At 44.1% G+C, this 22,049-nt stretch overlaps 1 protein-coding gene across 1 annotated transcript in view; it reads right to left on the reverse strand.

Moving 5' to 3' along the window:
* The window catches only part of SLC25A33 (solute carrier family 25 member 33), a 35,686-nt gene extending 19,316 nt beyond the window's left edge, over window positions 1-16,370 (reverse strand). Inside the window, exons 1-2 of the mRNA XM_055306879.1 lie at window positions 16,121-16,370; window positions 3,139-3,318 (exon numbers count right to left, since the gene is read on the reverse strand). Coding sequence (XP_055162854.1) covers window positions 3,139-3,318; window positions 16,121-16,176 — 236 coding nt within the window. The 5' untranslated portion in view covers window positions 16,177-16,370. The remainder of the gene's footprint in view (window positions 1-3,138; window positions 3,319-16,120) is intronic.
* Window positions 16,371-22,049: the final 5,679 nt, after the last annotated feature.

Consider the following 22,049-nt stretch of genomic DNA (forward strand, 5'->3'; position numbering starts at 1 on the left):
GCATGATCCTGGGGTCAGGACTGAGTTCCTTGCTGGGAGCCTCCCTCTGTGTCTCTGCCTGTCTATCATGAATAAATAAATAAAATCTTTAAAAAAAAAAAAAAAGGTTGTCACAGAAACTCAGCAAAGGGGCAGAAGCAGCAGCCAAGCTTCGTGTGAGCAGGGGGTATCCTCATCTACTTTACTCTTAGCTGCTTCAAATCTTCCTTAGAAATCTATTTATTTTTTTAAAAGATTTTATTTATTTGTTCATGATAGACACACATACAGAGAGAGAGAGAGAGAGAGAGAGAGAGAGACAGGCAGAGACACAAGCAGAGGGAGAAGCAGGCTCCATGCTGGGAGCCCGATGTGGAACTCGATCCCGGGACTCCACGATCGCGCCCTGGGCCAAAGACAGGCACTAAACCACTGAACCACCCATGGATCCCCCTAGAAATCTATTTTAAGGTGAATATATATTGAGATGACATTAGGCAAGTCACTTAACCCCTAATCTGCATTTCCTCATCTATAAACTAATTTCACATCTGAATGCTCATCTAAGGATTCTTGTGAAAAATCGATGAAATGATACCACAGAAACATGGTCATTTTCTAACTCAAAAGCTAATAAACAGCAGTTGAGAGTCTTAAAAAATGTATATATACGTCAAGCTGAGGAAAGAAAGCTTCATGAAACAGCTCAGGTGGAAAATGCCAATTTACAAATACTTTTCTAATAAAATGTTATGACAAAAATGTTAATATTTCCATTATTCGTATTTTGATGTGAATATAGAATAGGTGATTTTAAAAAGTACTCATGCGTCAGTAAGGCCTCAAGATTGTGCGGCTGTGGCTGCATGAATGCTGTGGGCCCACAGGGAAAGGAGCTATCTTACGTGTAGCGTGGTGTGAGCACTGTTCCTATATCTCACAAGATGGCGAGGCTTTTTTTTTTTTTTCCTTTGACTTACATTTCAATATACAATTGTCCTCACTGGGGGAAAATACTTATGTAAATATATATATATATATATATATATATATATATATATATATATAGAGAGAGAGAGAGAGAGAGAGAGAGAGAGAAAGAGAGAGAGTGATTTACAGGAGATAGAAGAAAGATGGAGATACTACAGTTGCAGAATAGGCATCCTGAAAACTTTAACTAGAGAAACATCCCCATTTACCTTACAAACTTGGCCCTGTTGACACCCACAACTTCTGGCTAACAGGTTCCAGTTACAGTAAATAGACAAATCCACTAGTCATGAGTTATTTGGCAAGCATGTAAGAGGAAGTTTTTTTTGGGGGGGGTGTCAGTAAAGTTGGCAAATTACCTGTCTGTTTCATTATGTTCAAAGCACTTTGTGTTCCTCAGAAGAAAGGTGTCATTTGAGACACTGCCACTGCCTAAACATAAAAAGGCATACAAGGATGGGGATGTTTCCTCAGCCATAGTTTTTTAATGAGTGAGCTTATATCCCTCCCTACTCAGATCAAAACATGCCTCCATATCTCTGTGCTTATCTTTCCTGGGCCTATCTCCCAGGTAGGCTTTCTGCCTTTTGTGTCTCCACAGCCCTTTTCCATGTTTCACTAAACTGACAGATCCTCTCAGTACCTCTTGGGTACCAGCCCTCTTTTCCCCTAGTTGGGTTTCTGATTCTCTCACTTGGGACCTTGCCCTCAGCTGCTGGTTTTGCTGTCCAGTTTTGCTGAATAAACTCAGATGCACTCTTATACACACATCTGGCATGGAAGTCTGGGTGACTCATTAGTAGACTTTACAAACAAAATGTGCCTAAAAATAAATTAAGCACTTTCCAATTCATTCCACCTTATCTAAAATGTGAGTGAATTCTGTCCAAAGTGCTAAGTGATATGGTTAATAAGACAGAACATTTCCATTTTATCGCATCTTTTTCTGTTTCCCAATGAAACATCTATATTGACAAACAGCAATGTCCTTCTTGAACACTTATCTCTGATAAGTTTCAGAGATCTGAGTATCATGTTTAGCTAAATTCAACAACTATTTATTGACCGCCTTTTATTTTTTTTATTTTTAAGTAATCTCTATACTCGACGTGGGGTTCAAACTCACAACTCTATAATCAAGAGTTAGGCCCGCTTAGGGCACCTGGGTAGTTCAGTTGGTTAAGCATCTGCCTTTGGCTCAGGTCATGATTCCAGAGTCCTGGAATCGAGCCCCTCATTGGGCTCCCTTGCTCAGTGGGGAGCCTGCTTCTCCCTTTCCCACTGCCTTTCCAACCCACCCCTGGCTCAGGCTCTGTCTCCCAAATAAATAAATTTTCAAAAAACAAAAAAAGAGTTGCGCACTCTGAGCCAGCCAGACACCCCTGTTGAACACCTCTTTTAAAGTACATGGCCCCGGGACACTTGGGTGGCTCAGCTGAACGTCTGCCTTTGGCTAAGGTCATAATCCCGGGGTCCTCTGCCTATGTTTCTGTTTCTCTCTCTCTCTCATGAATAAATACATAAAATCTTTAAAATAAGTATGTAAATAAGTAAAATAAAGTATATGACCCTAAGCTAAAACTCAGGTATTGCTGAGCACTCTTCTGCATTTGATTCTGCCTTAAGCATAGAGACTGATAGGCCATATTCAGTCTGTGAATATTTAGTCACTTCATAAGCAAATGAAACATTTTTTAATGCAGTAAAAATAACATCCTAGGCAGGTAGCTTCAGTATGAAACAAACATTTAAAAAACTATTTCACCAAATATACGTTGCAACTTTTCTATAAATATGAAATTATTTCCAAACAGCAAACAAAAAAAATCAAAATATGTTGTCTCTATATTATGCGCAGTCTTTAAATTTTTAATGTCACTCTACCAACCCAGATCTTGCCAGCCCTCCAAAGATTTCGGGCAAGAGCAACACCGTGATGCAACAATTTAAAAATGGATTTTTTGTTTGCTTTGTTAGGTTTACTTTGACTACTGCTGGATGATGATCACACGTAGCCCTGCTGCCAAGGGAGGTCAGAGCTCAAAGGTATTAGTACGGAAACCTAATTCTCAAGTTTGGACAAAGACTGCAAACAGAACACCGCATCTGGTGAGCCTGACAGACCTTCTGTACTTAGACTGGGCGCTGGCATCCAGCACGGTAACTTACTTCAGAACCTGGAAGAGTCCAGGTGTCACGGGTGTTGGTCTCACCATCCCAGCTCCGCTAATGGTCCCCAGATGAACCTGAGGATAATAGACTGTCCGAAGAGCTAATCTTGAAGACTGCAACCGTGTCTTAATGACTTCTAGTGGACAAGTGAAAATAGCACCAACCGTGCCCCCACATCTGTAAGAGAAGAAATCACAACAGGATAAGTTGTACTATTCCCTGTGCTGATAAAGTGGGAAAATTCATTTTTCTCTATTAAAGAAAAAGGCACCTGTTTGTTTCATAACTAGAACACACTGGGAGGTAAAAAAAATTTGTTGAAGTCTCAGCAGCTAAAGACAGAACCACTGTTAACACGTTGGCATACCCTTTGGGTTTTACCACTGGCTTTTTAATGACCCCTCCCCTCACTTACCTGCCTGCTGGTCATCTCTCCATCTCTCCGAGGCTGCACCTTCGCCTACACTATCATCTATGATGACCATACACTAGGACTCTGCCAATGTCTACCATTTTAACCCATTAGGAGTGCTCGTCATTTCTAACTTCACTGCCATGCTGCAGTGACTCTTCTAGACAATTCACCTTTGCACAATTGAAAATTACTAAGGGAATTTTACCATTTTGAGAAATCAATGTTCTCTACAACACAGACTTCCATTAGAGTATGATTAATTTGGCCTCCACTGAAAATTAAGTTAAAGCTCCTTAAAATGAAGTCCTTAAGCATCCCTCAGTCTCCCTGGATCAGGGTTCCCCCTGACCACTCTTTATAGTTTGTTCATGTCAAAATATTAACTGAATTTAAAAATTTAAATATTTTTCAAGACAATTCAATTATTTATTCTAAAATACCCACTTTCTTTTCTTTTTCTCTTTTTTTTTTAAATATTTAGTCACACACACACACACAGAGAGAGAGAGAGAGAGAGAGAGAGGCAGAGACATAGGCAGAGGGAGAAGCAGGCTCCATGCACCGGGAGCCCGACGTGGGATTCGATCCCGGGTCTCCAGGATCGCGCCCTGGGCCAAAGGCAGGCGCCAAACCGCTGCGCCACCCAGGGATCCCTCTTTTTCTCTTTTTAAAGAAGGCTCCACACCTAGCATGGAGCCCAACGCCAGTCTTGAACTCCCAACCCTGAGATCAAGACCTGGGCTGAGGGGCACCTGGGTGGCTCACTTAAGTGCTGGACTCTTGGTTTCAGCTCAGGTCACGATCTCAGGGTTGTGAGACTGAGCCCATGTCCAGCTCCATACTCAGTATGAAGTCTGTTTGAGACTCCGGACTCCCTCTCTCCTTCTCCCTCTCCTAGACCCCCCACCCTCCTGCACTCTCACACATGTGCTTGCATAAATCTTAAAAAAAAAAAAAAAAAAGACCCTGAGCTGAGATCATGAGTCGAAAACTCAACCGACTGGGCCCCCCAGGTGCCCCTCATCTTTTCTTAAACAATAATGTCCATGAAATTGCATGTCTGATGGGCTAGCCATGATTAATAATGTCAGGGACCATCTAAAATCATCCCACTAGTGTTACTCTTTGGGAAACACTGATGATCAGGACCTGTGTCTTACTCGTTATATCCCTGGCATCAGAACTCACAAGTGCACAAACAGTATTTGCTAAGTGAAGAATTACTGAATTCAGATTTCAAGGACAATGTCTTTCAGGGGATCTAAATGTTTGAAAAATAGCACATACTTTCTACCTTCTGTCAAAGGTTCCCTTAGCCCGGGAGCTCCTTGTAGGGAGGGGCTGAGTATTCACATACTCTTGCACACAGGTAGGATAACACCTGCCAAACAGGTGGCTCAATAAAAATGCTAAGCACCAGCACCTGTGATTGGAAACAGCAACATCAAGAAAGGATAGGCACTGGCAGACACAGTACTCAAGTTAGCTTCCCTATGCCACCAGATGTAAATGTTGGAAATTTAGAAGTGAATCTAGCACCCAACACAAACGGTGAAGTAAGGAATGAAGTAAAATTCCATGTGGTATTTTAAAATCAGGAGCCCAAAGTTCCAAAGAACAAGTACAATAATGACAACTCAGAGCTGGAAGCTATCAGTTTAAATAACAGCATTACTGCCAGTGTCTATGTTATGACAAACATTCAATTCTCCAACTATCCTATATAAGGTAGGAACTATCATTCACCACAAGAAGTATGAATGTCAGAAAAAGAGAATGAAATGTACAAACTAGGGGGAGAGTGTAAAGGAAAATGGTAATTTTTGGCTATTTAAGCAAACCTGCTTTAAAATCATGTTGGTAATGTACCGTAAATTGAACTATTTACGTAGCACAAGGTTTTCTGAACTGTGGGCCAAAGGCCATCAAGCAATTTAGGGGATCACAGTCAGAATGGCAGGAAAGACTTGATGTGTATCAGACAACCATCATTTGACCTTCAAGGGTTTTGCCAGTGGTATTGTCCTTTTGTTTTTAGATGGGGATCCCTGGTCTCAATGAGGTCATGTACTTTTTCAAAGTCACAAAGTGACTAAGTAGCTAAACTGAGACCAAATCCAATGTTCTTCCCACTATAGGATGATGGAAAGATAGTTTTGTTATCTAATTTAGACTGTTTACATTCACTATACATGACAAATTGCCTATTTGACAATTAGGCCTTTAAAATTCTGTGTTCTGCACCAATGAAAAATTGTGAGTCTAACTGAACACTGGTCTGTATAATTTGCTCTAAGCACTAGAATATGTCTAAAGAAAATGGGATATAGTGGGGAGTGTTTAAAAAAAAGGTAAAATCAACTAATTCATCTCCATTCACACGAAATAAATTACCCTTACCTATTAGAAAAACAACCATGTGTTTTAAAAGGCTTAACATTTAAAGACATTAGAAAACTCACACACACTACAGAGTAAGGGTAAACATCTGAAATCTATTTATGTTCAATAACATGACTCCATGTTGCTGAAAAAAACCCCAGAACTTCTGGGTAGTCTTTCATAAGAAAGTCAACAAGTTCAAACACGACACAGGTCAGCCACCTTTGCTTTGTCCCCATGTCAGTTACATTCCTCACTTTGGCCAACCATCAACCAAATCCATGCCACTGATCAAAGGATGACCCACTGGAAGGTATGCCTGCCCCAGAAAGCAAGTGCCCTCCTGATAGCAAGCTGGTGACCTCTTTGAGGCTAGCAGACTATGATCATTACCACACCTTCTTATGTGTTATATCCTGTGCCTATGGCAGGAGGGGGTGGTGGTTGTGGTGAAAAGACCCAGGCTTTCTAGACTCCTCACCAGGGGACAAACCAAGGTGCACTCAGGCACCTCTTCTACAAGACAGAGTGATGTCACCTCACAGTGTTACAGGCAATGACAAAATGGGGAAAACAATGCCAACTATAAACAGTGGTAAGAAGCAACTATTCAGCAGGTGAGCCCCTCCCTACCTACTTGAAACCTTAGATGAGAAACCATCATCAACTGTAAGTCATTTTTTTTTTAAGATTTTTATTTATTTATTCATGAGAGACACAAAGAGAGAGGCAGAGACACAGGCAGAAGGAGAAGCAGGCTCCATGCAGGACGCCTGATGCGAGACTCAAATCCCAGGACCCCAGGATCATACCCCGAGCAGATGCGCAACCGCTGAGCCACCCAGATCTCTCAACTGTAAGCCATTTTAAATGTTTTAAGTCATTAAAAATTTTTAAGTTATTAACCTATGTTGGAAACATCACCACGAAAATACTTCTGATTACAAGGAAAGAAGTTCTAATACTAAACTGAAATATCCAGAGAAGATTCTTCTTGAAATAGAAATAGTTCACAGAAAAAAAAAAAGAAAAAGAAACATTTCATAGAATTTTATCTTTCAGCTCAATTTTTTTTTTTTCCTTTCTTCATGAACCAGCACATAGCACATCCATCAGTCTGGGAGTATAAACTGACTTCTTTGAATTGGCTTTCCAAATTTTTCTAAAAACAATCATGTTGGGTCCAAAGCACTTGTGATTACAACAAATTACATTATTTATAGAAAAAAGTTCCTGCCAATTCTCAATTCTTTGATACAAAGATGACCTTCGGTATTAGCTTGGCTCCTAACCATGGTCACTCAGCTCAGATAAAGCCCTGTCCATTGTGACTCTGGCAGTATTTATTAACCGGGTTTTTCATGAGTCTCAATTCAAAAAAAGATATTATTAGCTCCATCCACCAGTCCTCCCCCCGTGTCTGCTTTTCAGTTGTGCTCTACTGAATTCCCCCTTTCTTATCAATGGACAGATTCCATGACTTTCTGGTAACTCCAGGTCTTCAAATTCAGGTGTGTCCAAAATTTCTATCTCAAATCTCATTCAAAACCTCCCTCCAGCAATGCCAGCCAGAAGTATGGCTTGAGGAGACTTGGGTCTGCTCTTTCTCTTCCATTCCTTTAAGGGTCCTCTGGGCACGAGGACAGAGGAGTGAAGTTTTTTTTTTTTTTTAAAGATTTTACTTATTTAAAAAACAAAACAAAACAAAAAAGATTTTACTTATTTATTCATGAGAGCCCAGAGAGAGAGAGACAGAGGCAGAGACACGGGCAGAGGGAGAAGCAGGCTCCATGCAGGGAGCCAGATGTGGGACTTGATCCTGAGACCCTGGGATCACGCCGTGAGCCAAGGCAGACGCCCAAACACTGAGCCACCCAGGCGTCCCCCAAGTAAAGTGGTTTCATGTGGTTGGTTTCTGTTTGCTGTGGGCCCACCTGGCTGTGTGTTCTGCTAATGGCCTTGGCAGACGTTATGATTTCAGTGTAGGTGGTGTGCAAACCTTCTTGGAGTGGTGTTCCATCTCACCACAGGCCCCAATACTGGGAACCCCCATAGTGGTCCCTCGAGCAGTCCCTCCCTGCGTGCCTTCCCCTCTTCTGATCCTCGTGCTCCTTGACACCAAGCGGCGTCCCACTAGAGTATTCATTCTTCCCTGTCAGGAGGCAGTGAAGTTGGCTCTTGGTGGGAAGTCCCCCCATATCCATCCCAAGCACACCACACCAGTTCCTCCTCATCCAGCTGGCATGGGCTAACAACCCATCTGCAGGAAGCACTGGCCAGAGAGCAAGGTACCATCCTTACAAATTCCCTCAACCTACAACCAGACCAGTAGGGACTGGGGACAGCAAAACGCTCTCCCAATACTCCACGTGCCACAACACTGACAACTATAGACTGTGCTCTGTATATACAATCTGGGGTGAAGTGGTCAATGGCAGTCAGGCAGATTCTGCATCTTTAAGTCTCAGGGTAGATGCCTCTTGGTTCAGCTGAGGGTCACAGGAGCCAAAGCACAGACAATAGAAAAAGTCACATCCAATGATCAATTATATGGTGGCAGTGTTGGCATCACATGATCGGGAAAGCAAGTCTGATTGGATACCAGTATTTCAGATCACTAATCTTCAAAGTGGGGGCATACTCCTAAGTTTGCACAATAGAATACTGGCCTAGCGGGGAAAGAAAAATTACAGAAAAAAAATTTTCAATTTTGTATAATCTCTACTATTTAATTTCTATTTTGTACATATGCTTTACAATATGTATAAAATTAATAGGATAATATAAATTTATACATGCATAAACATTTTAACCACAGGGCTGTGTGATTAGTCTGCAGAGCACTGCTCTAGACCAGTGGTTCTCAAGTGTGGCAGTTATGTCCCCATCCGAGGGACATCAAGTAAGGTATGGAGACATCGTTGGCTGTTGTTACTGGGGGAGGGGATACTATACTAGCATCTAGTGGGTTAAGACCAGGGTTGCTATTAAACATTCTACATGGGATGCATGGGAAACCCCACAGTAATATCCTGCCCTTTGCCAAAAAATTGTTGGGCCAAGGTTGAGAACCTCTGTTCTAGGTCAATAAAATGGACAATCTACTTGAAAACAGTACAACCGATGTGGAGGGCATTGCTGGTTGCCTCCCCAGCATCCATTCCCTTCCTCCTTAATGAAGTCTTAACAAGTCTCCAAATTTCTTATGTCATATAGTTTGGGTAATATTGAACCCATTTCTAGTTTTATACCTGACTCACTTAATCAACATAACACCATCTACACTGCCACGTCATCTGTTCAGAGATGGGCACATGATTCAGCCCAAAACAAACAGAATAATCCCCTGGGAGCAGAACCGGTTTAGAGATGGGTGCACGTCCAAATTGGTCCAATCAGATTAAGCTCAAGACTTTTCAATGGTGGAGAAACACTAGGAGCTGCAGGGAGCCATTCCGAGTTCATGCAGTGACCAATCTTGGAATCACACAGATATTTCTGGAACATGGCAATCAATGAGGGGTCCCATATTGACATTGTTGAGCCACTTAAATAAGCCCTCACCAAAGCCTGTTCTCTCTCTAGAATTTAGGTCCATGTGCCAATAATTAAGCCAGCTGGAAGTGAGTTTTTTATTACTTACAAATGAAAGCCTCCTAAATGAACCTAGTCAATTAAAAAAAAAAAGTACATCCTCCTTTTTCAAGAAAGCACTTACAGGGATCCCTGGGTGGCGCAGCGGTTTGGCGCCTGCCTTTGGCCCAGGGCGCGATCCTGGAGACCCGGGGTCGAATCCCACGTCGGGCTCCCGGTGCATGGAGCCTGCTTCTCCTTCTGCCTGTGTCTCTGCCTCTCTCTCTCTCTCTGTGTGACTATCATGAATAAATAAATATAATCTTTAAAAAAAAAAAAAAAAAAAGAAAGCACTTACAGAATTTTACTATTATCAGTAATCTTCCAAAAGTAGGTGGGACTCATGTAGCTAGTAGGCTATGTTTCCAACAGCTATGAGGAAACTCCTTGGATGTTCATTTAATTTTGCTCCTAAGGTAATATTGCTCTATCCACTGATGCCAAAGTTCAGAGAGAATTCTCTGTGGGATATTCCATTCAGTGTAGCCATCGGGAAAGGGTTTGGACAGAGTAGCACAAAGGCTATGAACAGTGAGCAGTTCAATAAATTACATGTCTGGGAGCAGTCATAAGAGAGAGTTGCTATCTGAAATCTATTTGCCCAATTTTCTAAAAAATTTATTATCTGGATTTTTCTGTGCCTTTTCCCTCCTACTACATATTCCTGAATGCCCTCCCCACAACTTTCTTTTATTCTTTCTTGCCCAGAACTGAAGTCTTGGGTTTAGTACACACATGTGGATTTAATCTTTTCACCTTCCTAAGCCTTACTTGATATCCCTCTGCCCATGGAAGAGGCTCCTCTCCTCCACTTTACAGCAGAACAAAGCTAGACTACCACTACTACAATATATACACTGGATTTTTTTCCTTTATCTTCATGTGACCGGAGACACAAAAACTTTTAATTATCCAGACAAACTTTTACCTTTTAACTCTGAGTATCAAGTAACAAGGACACCTTTCTAAAACCAGATGTTTTGGGGGGCACCTGAGTGGCTCAGTGGTTGAGCATCTGCCTTTGGCTCAGGGTGTGATGTGGGATAGAGTCCCACATCAGGCTCCCCACAGGGAGCCTGCTTCTCCCTCTGCCTGTGTCTCTGCCTCTCTCTCTCTCATGAATAAAATCTTAAAAAAAAAAAAAAAAAAAAGGCTGAAGTTCTTCCTGCCTTGCCTCTAATAAAAAACAAACAACTAGATGTTTTCAACAAGAACTTGTTTTCCATATAGACACTCACTCATCTTAGGCACTAAAGCCAAGACCAATCTACTCTTTATTAAAATCGCTACCTAATGGATAGTAAACTACTTTCCAGATTCAGAGCTTATACATATCTACACCATGGATTCTACCAACAAATGATACTGTCAGACAATCTGTGGTCTTCAGTAATTCTCTTTTCATCTACTAACTCTATAGTCACTACTTGAAAACACTAGTGCTTCTTTATATATACTTTTCTGGAATGTCTCATTTGAATACCTGGCATAGAAGATTTGGATCATGCAAATTCTGTATTTACTCAGGTCAAACCAAAATGTCTAGTTTCAATGCAGCTAATTACCTTTTAGATACTATCTCCTATATTCCATTTCATTTAGAAAGAAAATTTAAATAGCACCCTATGAATGGATTAAAAAATCCTGTAGTACTTTCTGAACCTGAAGAGAATCATTATTTTTTGCAAATACACAAATCCAAAATAATGTTACCTTACGCCAATATAGTTTCAGCAAATGTTAATATAGAACCATGTTCACAATTCGTAAATAATCAAAGTACTGCTTCTCTTTATTTGGGACAATTTAGCAGGCCACATAAACCTAAACCCCCAGATAAGACACACACTACCTTTTATTCATTTAAACAAGTACTGACCAAGCATGTGTAACACGTGTGATACCAGTATCACTCGCGATATACTAGTGATGAAAACAGACATGGCTGCTATTCTCATGAAGCTTACTTCTAGCAGGAATCTTTCTTAATTTTTTTTTTTTTTTATTTAGTTATGCTAGTCACAGAGAGAGAGAGAGAGGCAGAGACACAGGCAGAGGGAGAAGCAGGCTCCATGCACCGGAAGCCCGACGTGGGACTCGATCCCGGGTCTCCAGGATCGCGCCCCGGGCCAAAGGCAGGCGCCAAACCGCTGCGCCACCGAGGGATCCCTAGCAGGAATCTTTCATACAAAAACCATATAGTATTGAAAAATGTTTGTCACAAATAAAAAGTACACTGATGAAATGAAAGTCAGCTTATATTCTCAATATATCTATATGTAGGTATGCCTATATAAAGTATTATGCGCACACTATACCTATCTTACCAAAATTTCTTTAAGCATTTTAAATAAATCTTGCACCTTCTTTGCATTGGTCCCCTGGCAAATACAGGAATATGTGCCTAACACTCCAAAAGTAACCATTAGCTGATACAGATTACATCCATAGAGACAAGCACAGCACAGAAGTATACCAGGTGACAGCTGCCCATAATGGAAGGGGGGAGGGTACATGAAATACTGAATATTGAAAATTATCTTGATTATGTATTTTAAAACCTTAAAGACTTACCATATTCCCACTAAAATAGATTTTTAAAGATATGTATTTTTGATGACAAAAGAAAAAAATCATGCTACAAAAAGAGGACTAAAGCATATAATCCAGGCTGTCCCCCTCTAACTCCAGTGGCAGCTTAGCCTAGCTATTTCAGGTGCTGAGCATGTCTGCTAAGTCATCACCCGGCTGTCACTGCTAGTTTAACAGGTGAAGGGCATCACTAACACTATATGGACTATGAGAACCCCCAAGACATGTGAGAAGGAAAGTTTAAAGGATTTTTCTTAACAGACATAAAGTCTAGCCTCAGATGGGCAACTTCAGAGGATTTCAGCGTCTCTCTTACTGAGAGAGTCTGAAGAGTAGAAAGGAACTACAGGTTTTGCTATATAGTAACAAAACCTGTTTGAATAGGTTTTTTATACTGATGATACTGCCCAGATTTTGGGAGGAAGGAAGCAGAAAAACCACAGAATCCCTAAAGACACTAAAAATCAACATCAAGTGAATGATGTTTGTTCATGCAGAAGTAACACATTTTAAGAACTAGTTATGGGGATCCCTGGGTGGCGCAGCAGTTTGGCGCCTGCCTTTGGCCCAGGGCGTGATCCTGGAGACCCGGGATCGAATCCCACATTGGGCTCCCGGTGCATGGAGCCTGCTTCTTCCTCTGCCTATGTCTCTGCCTCTCTCTCTCTCTCTCTCTCTGTGACTATCATAAATAAATAAAAATTAAAAAAAAAAAGAAAAAAAAAGAAAAAAAAAACTGGTTATGAATGTGCTGGGAGGTACCAAAAGCCTTAAAAATGTGTTTTGACTCAGCAACTATACCATTAGTGGTTTATCTTAAGGAAGTAACCAGAGAACTACACATAAGGATATCTAGTTATTCATGTTAGCAAAAAAATAAGAAACAAGATTAAAAAGAAAGGTCATCAGAATAAGTTATAAATTAGGTAGCCCTGTCATAAAGTTACTATAACATCCTCACTCTACATTCCAGTCACTGGCCTTGGAAGCTGAGTTTGCCTTCCTCACTGCAACCACCCAACATTAAGGACTGATTAAAGGGTTACCTAGAAAATTCACTACATACTGCCATTAAAACTCAGTGTAGGGGATCCCTGGGTGGCGCAGCGGTTTAGCGCCTGCCTTTGGCCCAGGGCGCGATCCTGGAGACCCGGGATCGAATCCCACATCGGGCTCCCAGTGTATGGAGCCTGCTTCTCCCTCTGCCTATGTCTCTGCCTCTCTCTCTCTCTCACTGTGTGCCTATCATAAATAAAACAAACAAAAAAATTAAAAAAGAAAAAAAAGAAAATATTAAAAAAAACTCAGTGTATTACTAAGAAGAAAGCAATTTAAAGAATATGAGCCTATTTTAAAACTAGCTATGGAATTACATTTAGTACACATACACATGCATAGAACCATTTCTAAAGCGCTTATTTTAGGTGTTGATTTGTGGGTGGTTTTTTCTCCAGTTCTCTTCTTTAAGGGTAACACTGTTAAAAAGAGGACTATTACAGATTAAAACAGGAGTATTTTTACCTTTGCAAAGAGCCCAAGAAATGGTTTTAAAAAAAATCAAAAAAATTTAAAAGACTATGAGTTGTTTCGGGTGTAGTTTTTATTTCCCACGCTCTAAAGTTAATTTTCAACTATACCTAAGCCTCTGCTACCTGATAAAAACAATCGTTCTATATCATTAACTAGTGACAGCATTAAACCTGTTTGATCTGGGGATCCCTGGGTGGCGCAGTGGTTTGGCGCCTGCCTTTGGCCCAGGGCGCGATCCTGGAGACCCAGGATCGAATCCCACATGGGGCTTCCAGTGCACGGAGCCTGCTTCTCCCTCTGCCTGTGTCTCTGCCTGTGTCTCTGCCTCTCTCTCTGTGACTATCATAAATAAATAAAAATTAAAAAAAAAAACTGTTTGATCTTAAGAGTCCAATGACTATTCAACAGGAGAAATGTGACCAATTTATAAACAAAGGGCTCTGACTTCTTTTCAAAGACCTGAATTTCAGTTCTTTGGAAAAATGCCAGCTTAACAGTGAAAACTAGTTACTTAGAGCAAAGCAGTGCTATCGGCCATCACACCAGGTGGATCCACTGGGTTTACTGATTTTAACTATATAATATACTAAGCACTCAATACTTAGCTCCTTTAATGTTCTTCCCTTAAAGAAATTGAAATAATGTATTTCAGGCTACTGGGAATGAATCAAAATCCAATTAGTTACTCTGAAAGCATCCTGTTGGAAGATTTATTTTCTTTCTTGAGTGTGTCTGCAAGTAATCCCGAACTGCTGCTTAAGAAGGAACCTGTTAAATACAATGGCTTCAGGCACCATTCTAATAAACCCTCTACATTTTAATCAGTCCTTGCAAGCCCCGGCTACTGCGGTTTCCCTTGTCACAGGAGGCTGGTGCTCGGCCGGAGAATTAGCAGCCAGAGGGCACTGTGAAGGGCGGGTAGGGAGATTCAGCAAGACAGGGCAATGGATTATGCAGCAAGCCTAACAGAGGCTGCTCCGGAGCATGTAACTCTCCTAATCTTGAGTACAAAGGATTTTTGTAAAGCCCACCTCACTAACATGAAATCAAAATCATGGAGTATAAAATCATTTTTCAGTTACCCTTCTTGGCTTGAGAGATGCCTTTAACATGGCCAACCTGTTTAAAATTCCTCAGAATGACCAATTAATATCCTGTGTGACTTCAGAAATGCTACCCCCTTACCCCTGTGACTCTCAGGAAACACTGGGAGATGAAGTGAAAGGATGAAGAGGGAATGACAAGAAAGAGATGAATGAGAAATTCTCCCTACGTATGAAGAACCAACATTTTTTATTTGGAGAAACAGAGTGGGTGATCACCCATAATAAGTACACTTTCATCGTAGTTATTTTGCAGGTTAAGTTTTCTCAACCGATACTAGTCTGAAATAATGAACATATCTCAGTCTAAGCTGCAACTAAAATACTCAAGATGATAATCCAGAATAAATTCTAGTTTATGCAGAACGTTCTACACTTTAGAATTGCTGTGCCAGGCTTGCGAGGTCTTCAAGTAAGACAAAATATCTGGAAGACTTCAAAAAGACCCAGAGCCACTGGCTGTATTAAAAGAAAATCACTAATGCTAGAACACATCTTCACTACTATTTTCTGAAAACAAAACAAACAAAAAAACAAAACAGCTCCCTTCCTAACCTCCCTACCACCCAACGTCCCTAAAAATGCGTTGCCACCCCTGAAAAATATCATGTGCATGATGTTTAAAAAAAAAAAAATGCAGCTCTCAAAACACAGGGCACATCTTTCCGGGGAAGCGTCCACCAGCAGGTGGAAAGCATTTCAACACAGCTTCCGGACCTCGTTCCCGCCCCCACCCCGAGGGCCCCCAGGAGCCCTCCCACAGGTTGCTTGCAGGCCAGCATCTCGCAACGCCAGCACCCTGCGGGCCCCGGCTGATGCCCATCACCTGCTGCCCGCCCTCCAGACTGCACTCGCCGACGCGCTACCCGGAGGAAGCCCCCCGCCCCCCGGCCCCGCGCCCGAGCATCCACGAGTCAGACTGCCCAGGGCCTTGGGGGAAAGGCCCCGGAGCGCAATCCAGGCAGAAGGACGGCGAGTGCGGCACGACCTGCGCCGCCAGCTGGGAGGGCGTAGGGCGGACCGAGCCACAAGGGCCAGGCAGGACCGCCCCCGAGTGACGCTCGTCACACCAGCTTCTAATTGTCGAAAAGGAGAAAAAGCAGGCGAGGCCGCGGGAGCGCGGCGGGCACGGGGTAAAACCGCCCTCGGAGGATGCGGCCCGGGGCGGGGAAGGCCCGCGCCCCCGGGGCCTCCCCAGCGTCGGGACTTCCTCCTCCTCCAGGAGCCCGCGCTCCGGCCTGGGGAGGGCGGCCGGCCGGCCGGGGCGCCCCAGGGCGCAGCGGGGGTGGGGGCCCGCGAGGTGCGGTCGGGCCAGGACGCTCACCCGCCGGCGAAGAGGTGAAGCAGCGTGTTCTCCTTCTGCTGGGTGCCCGTCGCCATGGCCGCGCCGGCTCCGCGGCCCGCCGCCGCCGGGTGCCGCGGGCGCGAGGTCGCTCGAGGGATGCGCGAGGTGGCCCGCTCCGCTCGCCCGGCTGCCCTCAGGCGGCCGCCGGCGCCCCCGCCATGCGCGCGCGCCCCGACTCCCCGCTCCCCCGCGCTGCGCCCTCCGCGGCGTGGCCGCCGGCGCCTCACCGGCCTCTGCGGCGCGAGCCCAGCACCAGCCGGAGCCCGGCGCGCGGCCGTCACGTGGCGGGGGCCGGGCCGTGTCGTCACGCGGCTGCGCGAGCCCGGGGCGGCACGCGGCGGGGGTGTGGGCCCGGATCCCGCGCGCCCATTGGCCGGCGCCGGACGTGGGCGGGGCGACTGCGCGGTCGGGCCGGGTGGGCGGGGCCTGCTTGGGCCGGGGCGCCGGGAGCCGGAACCGGCCGAGGCTGCCTGGTACCCGCTCCGACGCGGAGAAACCCGGCTAGACAAAGCCCGGGGGGACCCGGGGCCCGGACTTCCCAACCGTTTTTCAGTCTGTTTTCAGTTCAGTTGAGCTTTTGTGATACGATGTGCAAAAAGGTGTAGAGATTGCATCTTCGGTTTCACAGCTCTGTACTCCACATCCAGCCCAGGGAAAACACGTGATCTCAGCAGCCTGGACCCCAGGGCACCCCTATAACGGGGTGTGCTTTTATAAAAAAATCATTATTTTTTTTCTGTGGCTCTGCAAAAATGCATTTGGTTTATCCTCTCTATCTGCGGCTCAGACTTCTGAGTTCCAAGCTTCCCTAGTCCAGCTGCCTCTCTACTCGGATGTCCTTGGGTGACTGTCAAACTCAGGCTGGCCTCTTACCTCCAGGTCTGACGGACAGGCCTTCTCTGCTACCCTGCCCCACATTATCACATGATTACATTTAATTTCCTTACGTAGGCTCCTGTAGTTACTTTGTTGATTTATTCCTTTAAGCTGATCTTTTACCCCGGAGTGGAAGCTTCAGGAGGGCAGGAATCTGGTTTCTTTTCTTTCTTTCTTTTTAACTTAAAGATGTTATTTATTTATTCATGAGAGAGAGAGAGAGAGACACAGAGGGAGAAGCAGGCTCCATGCAGGGAGCCTGATGTGGGACTCGATCCCGGACTCCAGGATCATGCCCTGGGCCGAAGGCTGAGCCACCCAGGGATCCCCGGTTTCTTTTATTTCTAATGGTGCCTGACAAGGCACCTGCTGCTAGTAATGCCCTAGAAAGTAATGAATAAATGTCCCAAGTACTCCCCTTTCTCTTCCTCTCCTCCCCCACACCTGCCCCGCCGCTTGAATTTCCTGTCCCGGTGATGATACCAGGTGACACCATGGTGGACTCCGCCCCCTCCCTCTCTTTTTCTCAGCAGTCCGTCACTCACTCACCTGGCAGTTCCATCTCCTGAAATCCTCCCAAAGCCACCACCTCCTCCTCCTCTGTGTTTCTTCCCTTACTACTGCTGGAAGTTTTCATGCCTCTCACCTACTTTGTAGCAAAAAAATCTAACTGCTCTCACAGGCCTCCCTACCCCCCCCTCCAGAGGCACAAGGTACAGGATAGATCAGCCCTTTGTTTTCAATCTCCAGACCAAGCTGCTGGATGTCCAGTGTGTAAACACAAAAAGAGCTCAGCAGAAGGGAAATTGTGTGCAAACACAAGAGCTAGATATTTGATTGCTGGGACTCTTTAAAAACAGCTCTTAGGAGCAGTCATCCAAAACACAAAGGCAGTGAATACTCCATATTAAAACCATTACTCCCAGGCTTAAGGAAGGGGAAAAAGCACACTAGCTCCATGATATAGGAAAAAAGAGAAAAGGAAAAAATGAAGGCAAACAGGAAGGGGGGGAAAAGCGAGTTTCTTTCGGTTCCCTAGATCTCCCAAATCCCTTGCTTTAGCTGCTGGTGAAGTCAGTCTTGGTCTTAGCTGAAGATGGTTTATGAGGCATGAATAGAAGGAAGGAGAGAGTTAGGGGGCCCTGTTAACCAGGAGGGAACCTCTCCCATCCGGGCAGGGTTCTAATCCGAGGAGTTGCTCTCCTTAGAGCAGAGCCCTACCTATTGTCTGCTCTTATGGAGGTGTCTGAGGCAGACCCAGGCTTCTAACAGCAAGGCAGTACCCAGCCTCCTGCCTGCTTTGGCTAAGCTAGTCTGGGCTATGCTGGGCACATGAACAGGCCTCCCCACCCCCTTGTGAAGAGTAACACTGCCTTCATGTAAAGTTTTTCCAAGGTCTTTCACATATATTATCTTGTTGGTTACTCACATTGTTTGGCAGCCCTGTTGTTTTCGTTCCCGTTTTATGGATAAGCAGGACAAATTTGCCCAAGGTCACACAGCTAGTTAGTGGCTGATGCAATGATCTTTCATGCCTCTGTGCTTTGGAACATGCTGTTGCCTAGGATGCCCCCTTCCTCTGCTGGACCTCCTCTGAGACCAGCTCAACAATTAGCTTTTCTATAAAGCCACCCCTGTTTGTGTGGGGGAATCGAGTACTTCCCTCTTCTGCTGCCTACCACACAGCAAAGGAATGGTGGCTGTGACTACCAATCCATGTTGCTGCAAATTATTGCAGTGAGCAGCAATACCCTGGCATATGTGTTGGTGGGAGTGCAGACTGGGACAACATTTTCACAGGGAAGTGTGGACACTGCCAAACATTGAAATGGGCACATTCGTTGACTTCCACATTGAGGAAGATATTTGATTGATTAATTCATTTATTCAATGCATTTTTATTGAGCATTTATCCTGTTTAAGGTTGTTTTCTAGGCTCTGAGGGTACAGCAGGGATTAAAATGGGTAGAAATCTTTATTGAAACAGCAGCACTCAAATTCAGTGATATATAAAAAGGACTATACATCATGACCAAAAGAGATATGTCTCAGGAATGACAGACTGGTTTAACATTTGAAAGTCAATCAATGTAATTCAAAATATGAGCAGAATAAAAAGGAAAAGCTGGATGATAGTGTCAATAGATCAAGAAAAACAAAACATTGGACAAAACTGAATAATCATTCCTGAAAAAAGCTCTCAGCAAATCGGGATTAAGAAGGAATTCCTCTGGGATGCCTGGGTGGCTCAGTGGTTGAGCATCTGCTTTTGGCTCACTTTGTAATTCTAGAGTTCTGGGTTAGAGTCTTGCATGAGGCTCACTGCAGGGAGCCTACTTCTCCCTCTGCCTGTGTCTCTGCCTCACTCTGTGTGTCTCATGAATAAATAAAGTCTTAAAAAAAAAAAAAAGAAGGAATTCCTCTACCTGATAAAGTGTATCTACAACAAATCTATAGCTAACGTCATGCTTGGTGGTAAAAGATTGCTTGTCCACCTCCCAAGATCAGTGTGGAACTAGAGGTCCCAGTCAGTGCATAAGAGAAGAAAAACAAATACAAGATATAAAGATCAGAAAGGAAGAAGGAAAACTGTGTTTAGTCACAGATGATGTCATAGTTTACTAGAAAATCCTAAGGAATCTTTATAACAAGTACTAGAACTAGTTATTGAATTTAATAAGATTGTAAGAGACAAGGTCAATATACAAGGAAGAAATAACTTTTGCTAGCTGCAAGCAGTTTCAATATGAGAAAATTTTAAAAAGATTTTATTTATTCATAAAAGACACAGAGAGAGAGAGAGAGAGAGAAAGAGAGAGAGAGACATAGGCAGAGGGAGAAGCAGGCTACCTTTAGGGAGCCTGATGCGGGACTTGATCCCAGGACCCCAGGATCACAACCTGAGCCAAAGGCAGATGCTCAACCGCTGAGCCACCCAGGTGCCCCCAATATGAAAATTAAAAAAAATTCTTACAGCAGCATCTGAACAATAGCAACAATAATAAAGAAGCCAGACATAAAGGAATACATAATTTCATTTATATGAAAATCTAGGGGATCCCTGGGTGGCTCAGTGGTTTAGCACCTGCCTTTGGCCCAGGGCATGATCCTGAGGTTCCGGGACTGGGTCCCACCTTGGGCTCCCTACATGGATCCTGCTTCTCCCTCTGCCTACGTCTCTGCCTTTCTCTCTCTCTCTGTGTCTCTCATGAATAAATAAATAAAATCTAAAAAAAAAAAAAAAGAAAATCTAAAAAAGGCAAAACTGCATTAGTGTGAAGGAGAGCAGATCAATAGATGCCTGGGGCTGGGGCTAGGAATGGGAAGGGGGACTGACTGCAAGGAGGCCAGAAGAATTCTTAGGGTGATGAAAATGTTCTCTCTCCTAATCAGGGTATACATATTTGTCAAAATTCAGTTAAAGAGATGGATTTTATTGAATGTCAATTAAATCTCAAGAAAGTTGATTGTAAGGGAAAAAAGCAAAACAGACTACATATGTAAATATACACACGACATAACAAGTTTAGTGATGAGGAAGGGTGCAGACGGATGGTTATGGAAATCCACTTAGGCGCTACCTTCATTTAAGCCACCGCTCCCAGACTTGGTAAGAGAGGGAGAGAGGCTTGTTTGGGATTTTTTTGCAACTGTTCAAATTTTGAAGGGCCTGAGGCTTCTTGCTGACCTCTTGCTGGTTTCTTCTTGCTTTCTTCCCCTGATTATTGGCTGTCAAACCTCTAATTGCCTCTCTAATCCTTGTTTTTCTGCAAAGCTGCCGGCTTTGGAAAACACCTTTCCCGCTGCACCCCCACAGGCTGGGATTTCAGATCTGTGGAGAGAACTGTAGGGAGCATTTTGGGTTCCTCGCTGAGGCTAAGGCCTGGAACAGGGCTGGTTTTTTTCCTGAGGTCTCACCTAGAATGAGCTGAGGTTCAAGATCCTGTCTGCAGCAGGGGGCTGGTGGGCAGCAGGGGCAGGGGCTATGGTTGGCGTGGGGGGGAAGGACAAATGCCCAGCAGGCTGCTGCTCTCTCTCCTCTTTCTCCTTGAGAGATGCAGCCTGAGCCAAGTTTCTGCCACAGTTCCAATGAGGTTCTGCAAGCCCAGCCTTCTCACTAATGAAAGGCCTGCGTTGTCCCTGCGCCCGCAAGGATAAGCCACTGCCAGCGAGTTGCCCTCTTGAGGTCTACCAGGCTGGAACCTGTTTGTCTGAGCCCTTCGTGAGCTGGGTGTCCCTGCCCCCGTGCTTCCCTGTTCATTTCTTAGAAGGAATGCACTGTAGGGGAGGAAAAATAAATTTACTTCTACCCTTCTAGGTTCTTGGCTGAGACTCCCCCTTGTAATAAAAGAGAGATTAACAAGAGAAAAAAAATTTCATGTCATTTCTTATATATGGGATCCCCTGAAGATAGCAGACCCAACCAAGTGACCAAAGGAGGTAGTTATTTTTTGTTTGTTTGTTTTCTGTTTTTGTTTTTTTAAAAGATTTTATTTATTCATTCATTCATAAGAGACAGAGAGAGAGAGACACAGGCAGAGGGAGAAGCAGGCTCCATGCAGGGACCCGGATGTGGGACTCTATCTCGGGACTCCAGGGTCAAACCCTGGGCCGAAGGCAGGCACTTAAGCCACTGAGCCACCCAGGGATCCCCTCCATGCCAGTTTCCCCACCTATCTGACGAGGCTAGTTATGGTACATATTACAGAGAGGAGATGAGTAATAATAATTCTACTAATACTTAACATGTGCCAGCCACTGCTCTATGTCCTTTGAGGACTCTAAATTGGAGCTATGACAGTACCCCCCATTCACTATGTCGCAGCGAGGTCCAACAGTAGGCCTTACTAGTGAGTGGCAGAGCTGGGATTTGAACAGAGGAAGTGCCATGGTGGAGGGCACGGCCTTAACCACGCAGTGACACAGTCTGAGGCAGGATACAGGAAGGGCTGAGGGCCGCGTCTGTGATCAGTACTGTGCACACAGACATCACCACCAGGATTCGTACTCATACTTATTTACAGTCATTGAA

Source organism: Nyctereutes procyonoides, unplaced genomic scaffold (assembly GCF_905146905.1).
Source record: "Nyctereutes procyonoides isolate TBG_1078 unplaced genomic scaffold, NYPRO_anot_genome, whole genome shotgun sequence".
NCBI lineage: Eukaryota > Metazoa > Chordata > Mammalia > Carnivora > Canidae > Nyctereutes > Nyctereutes procyonoides.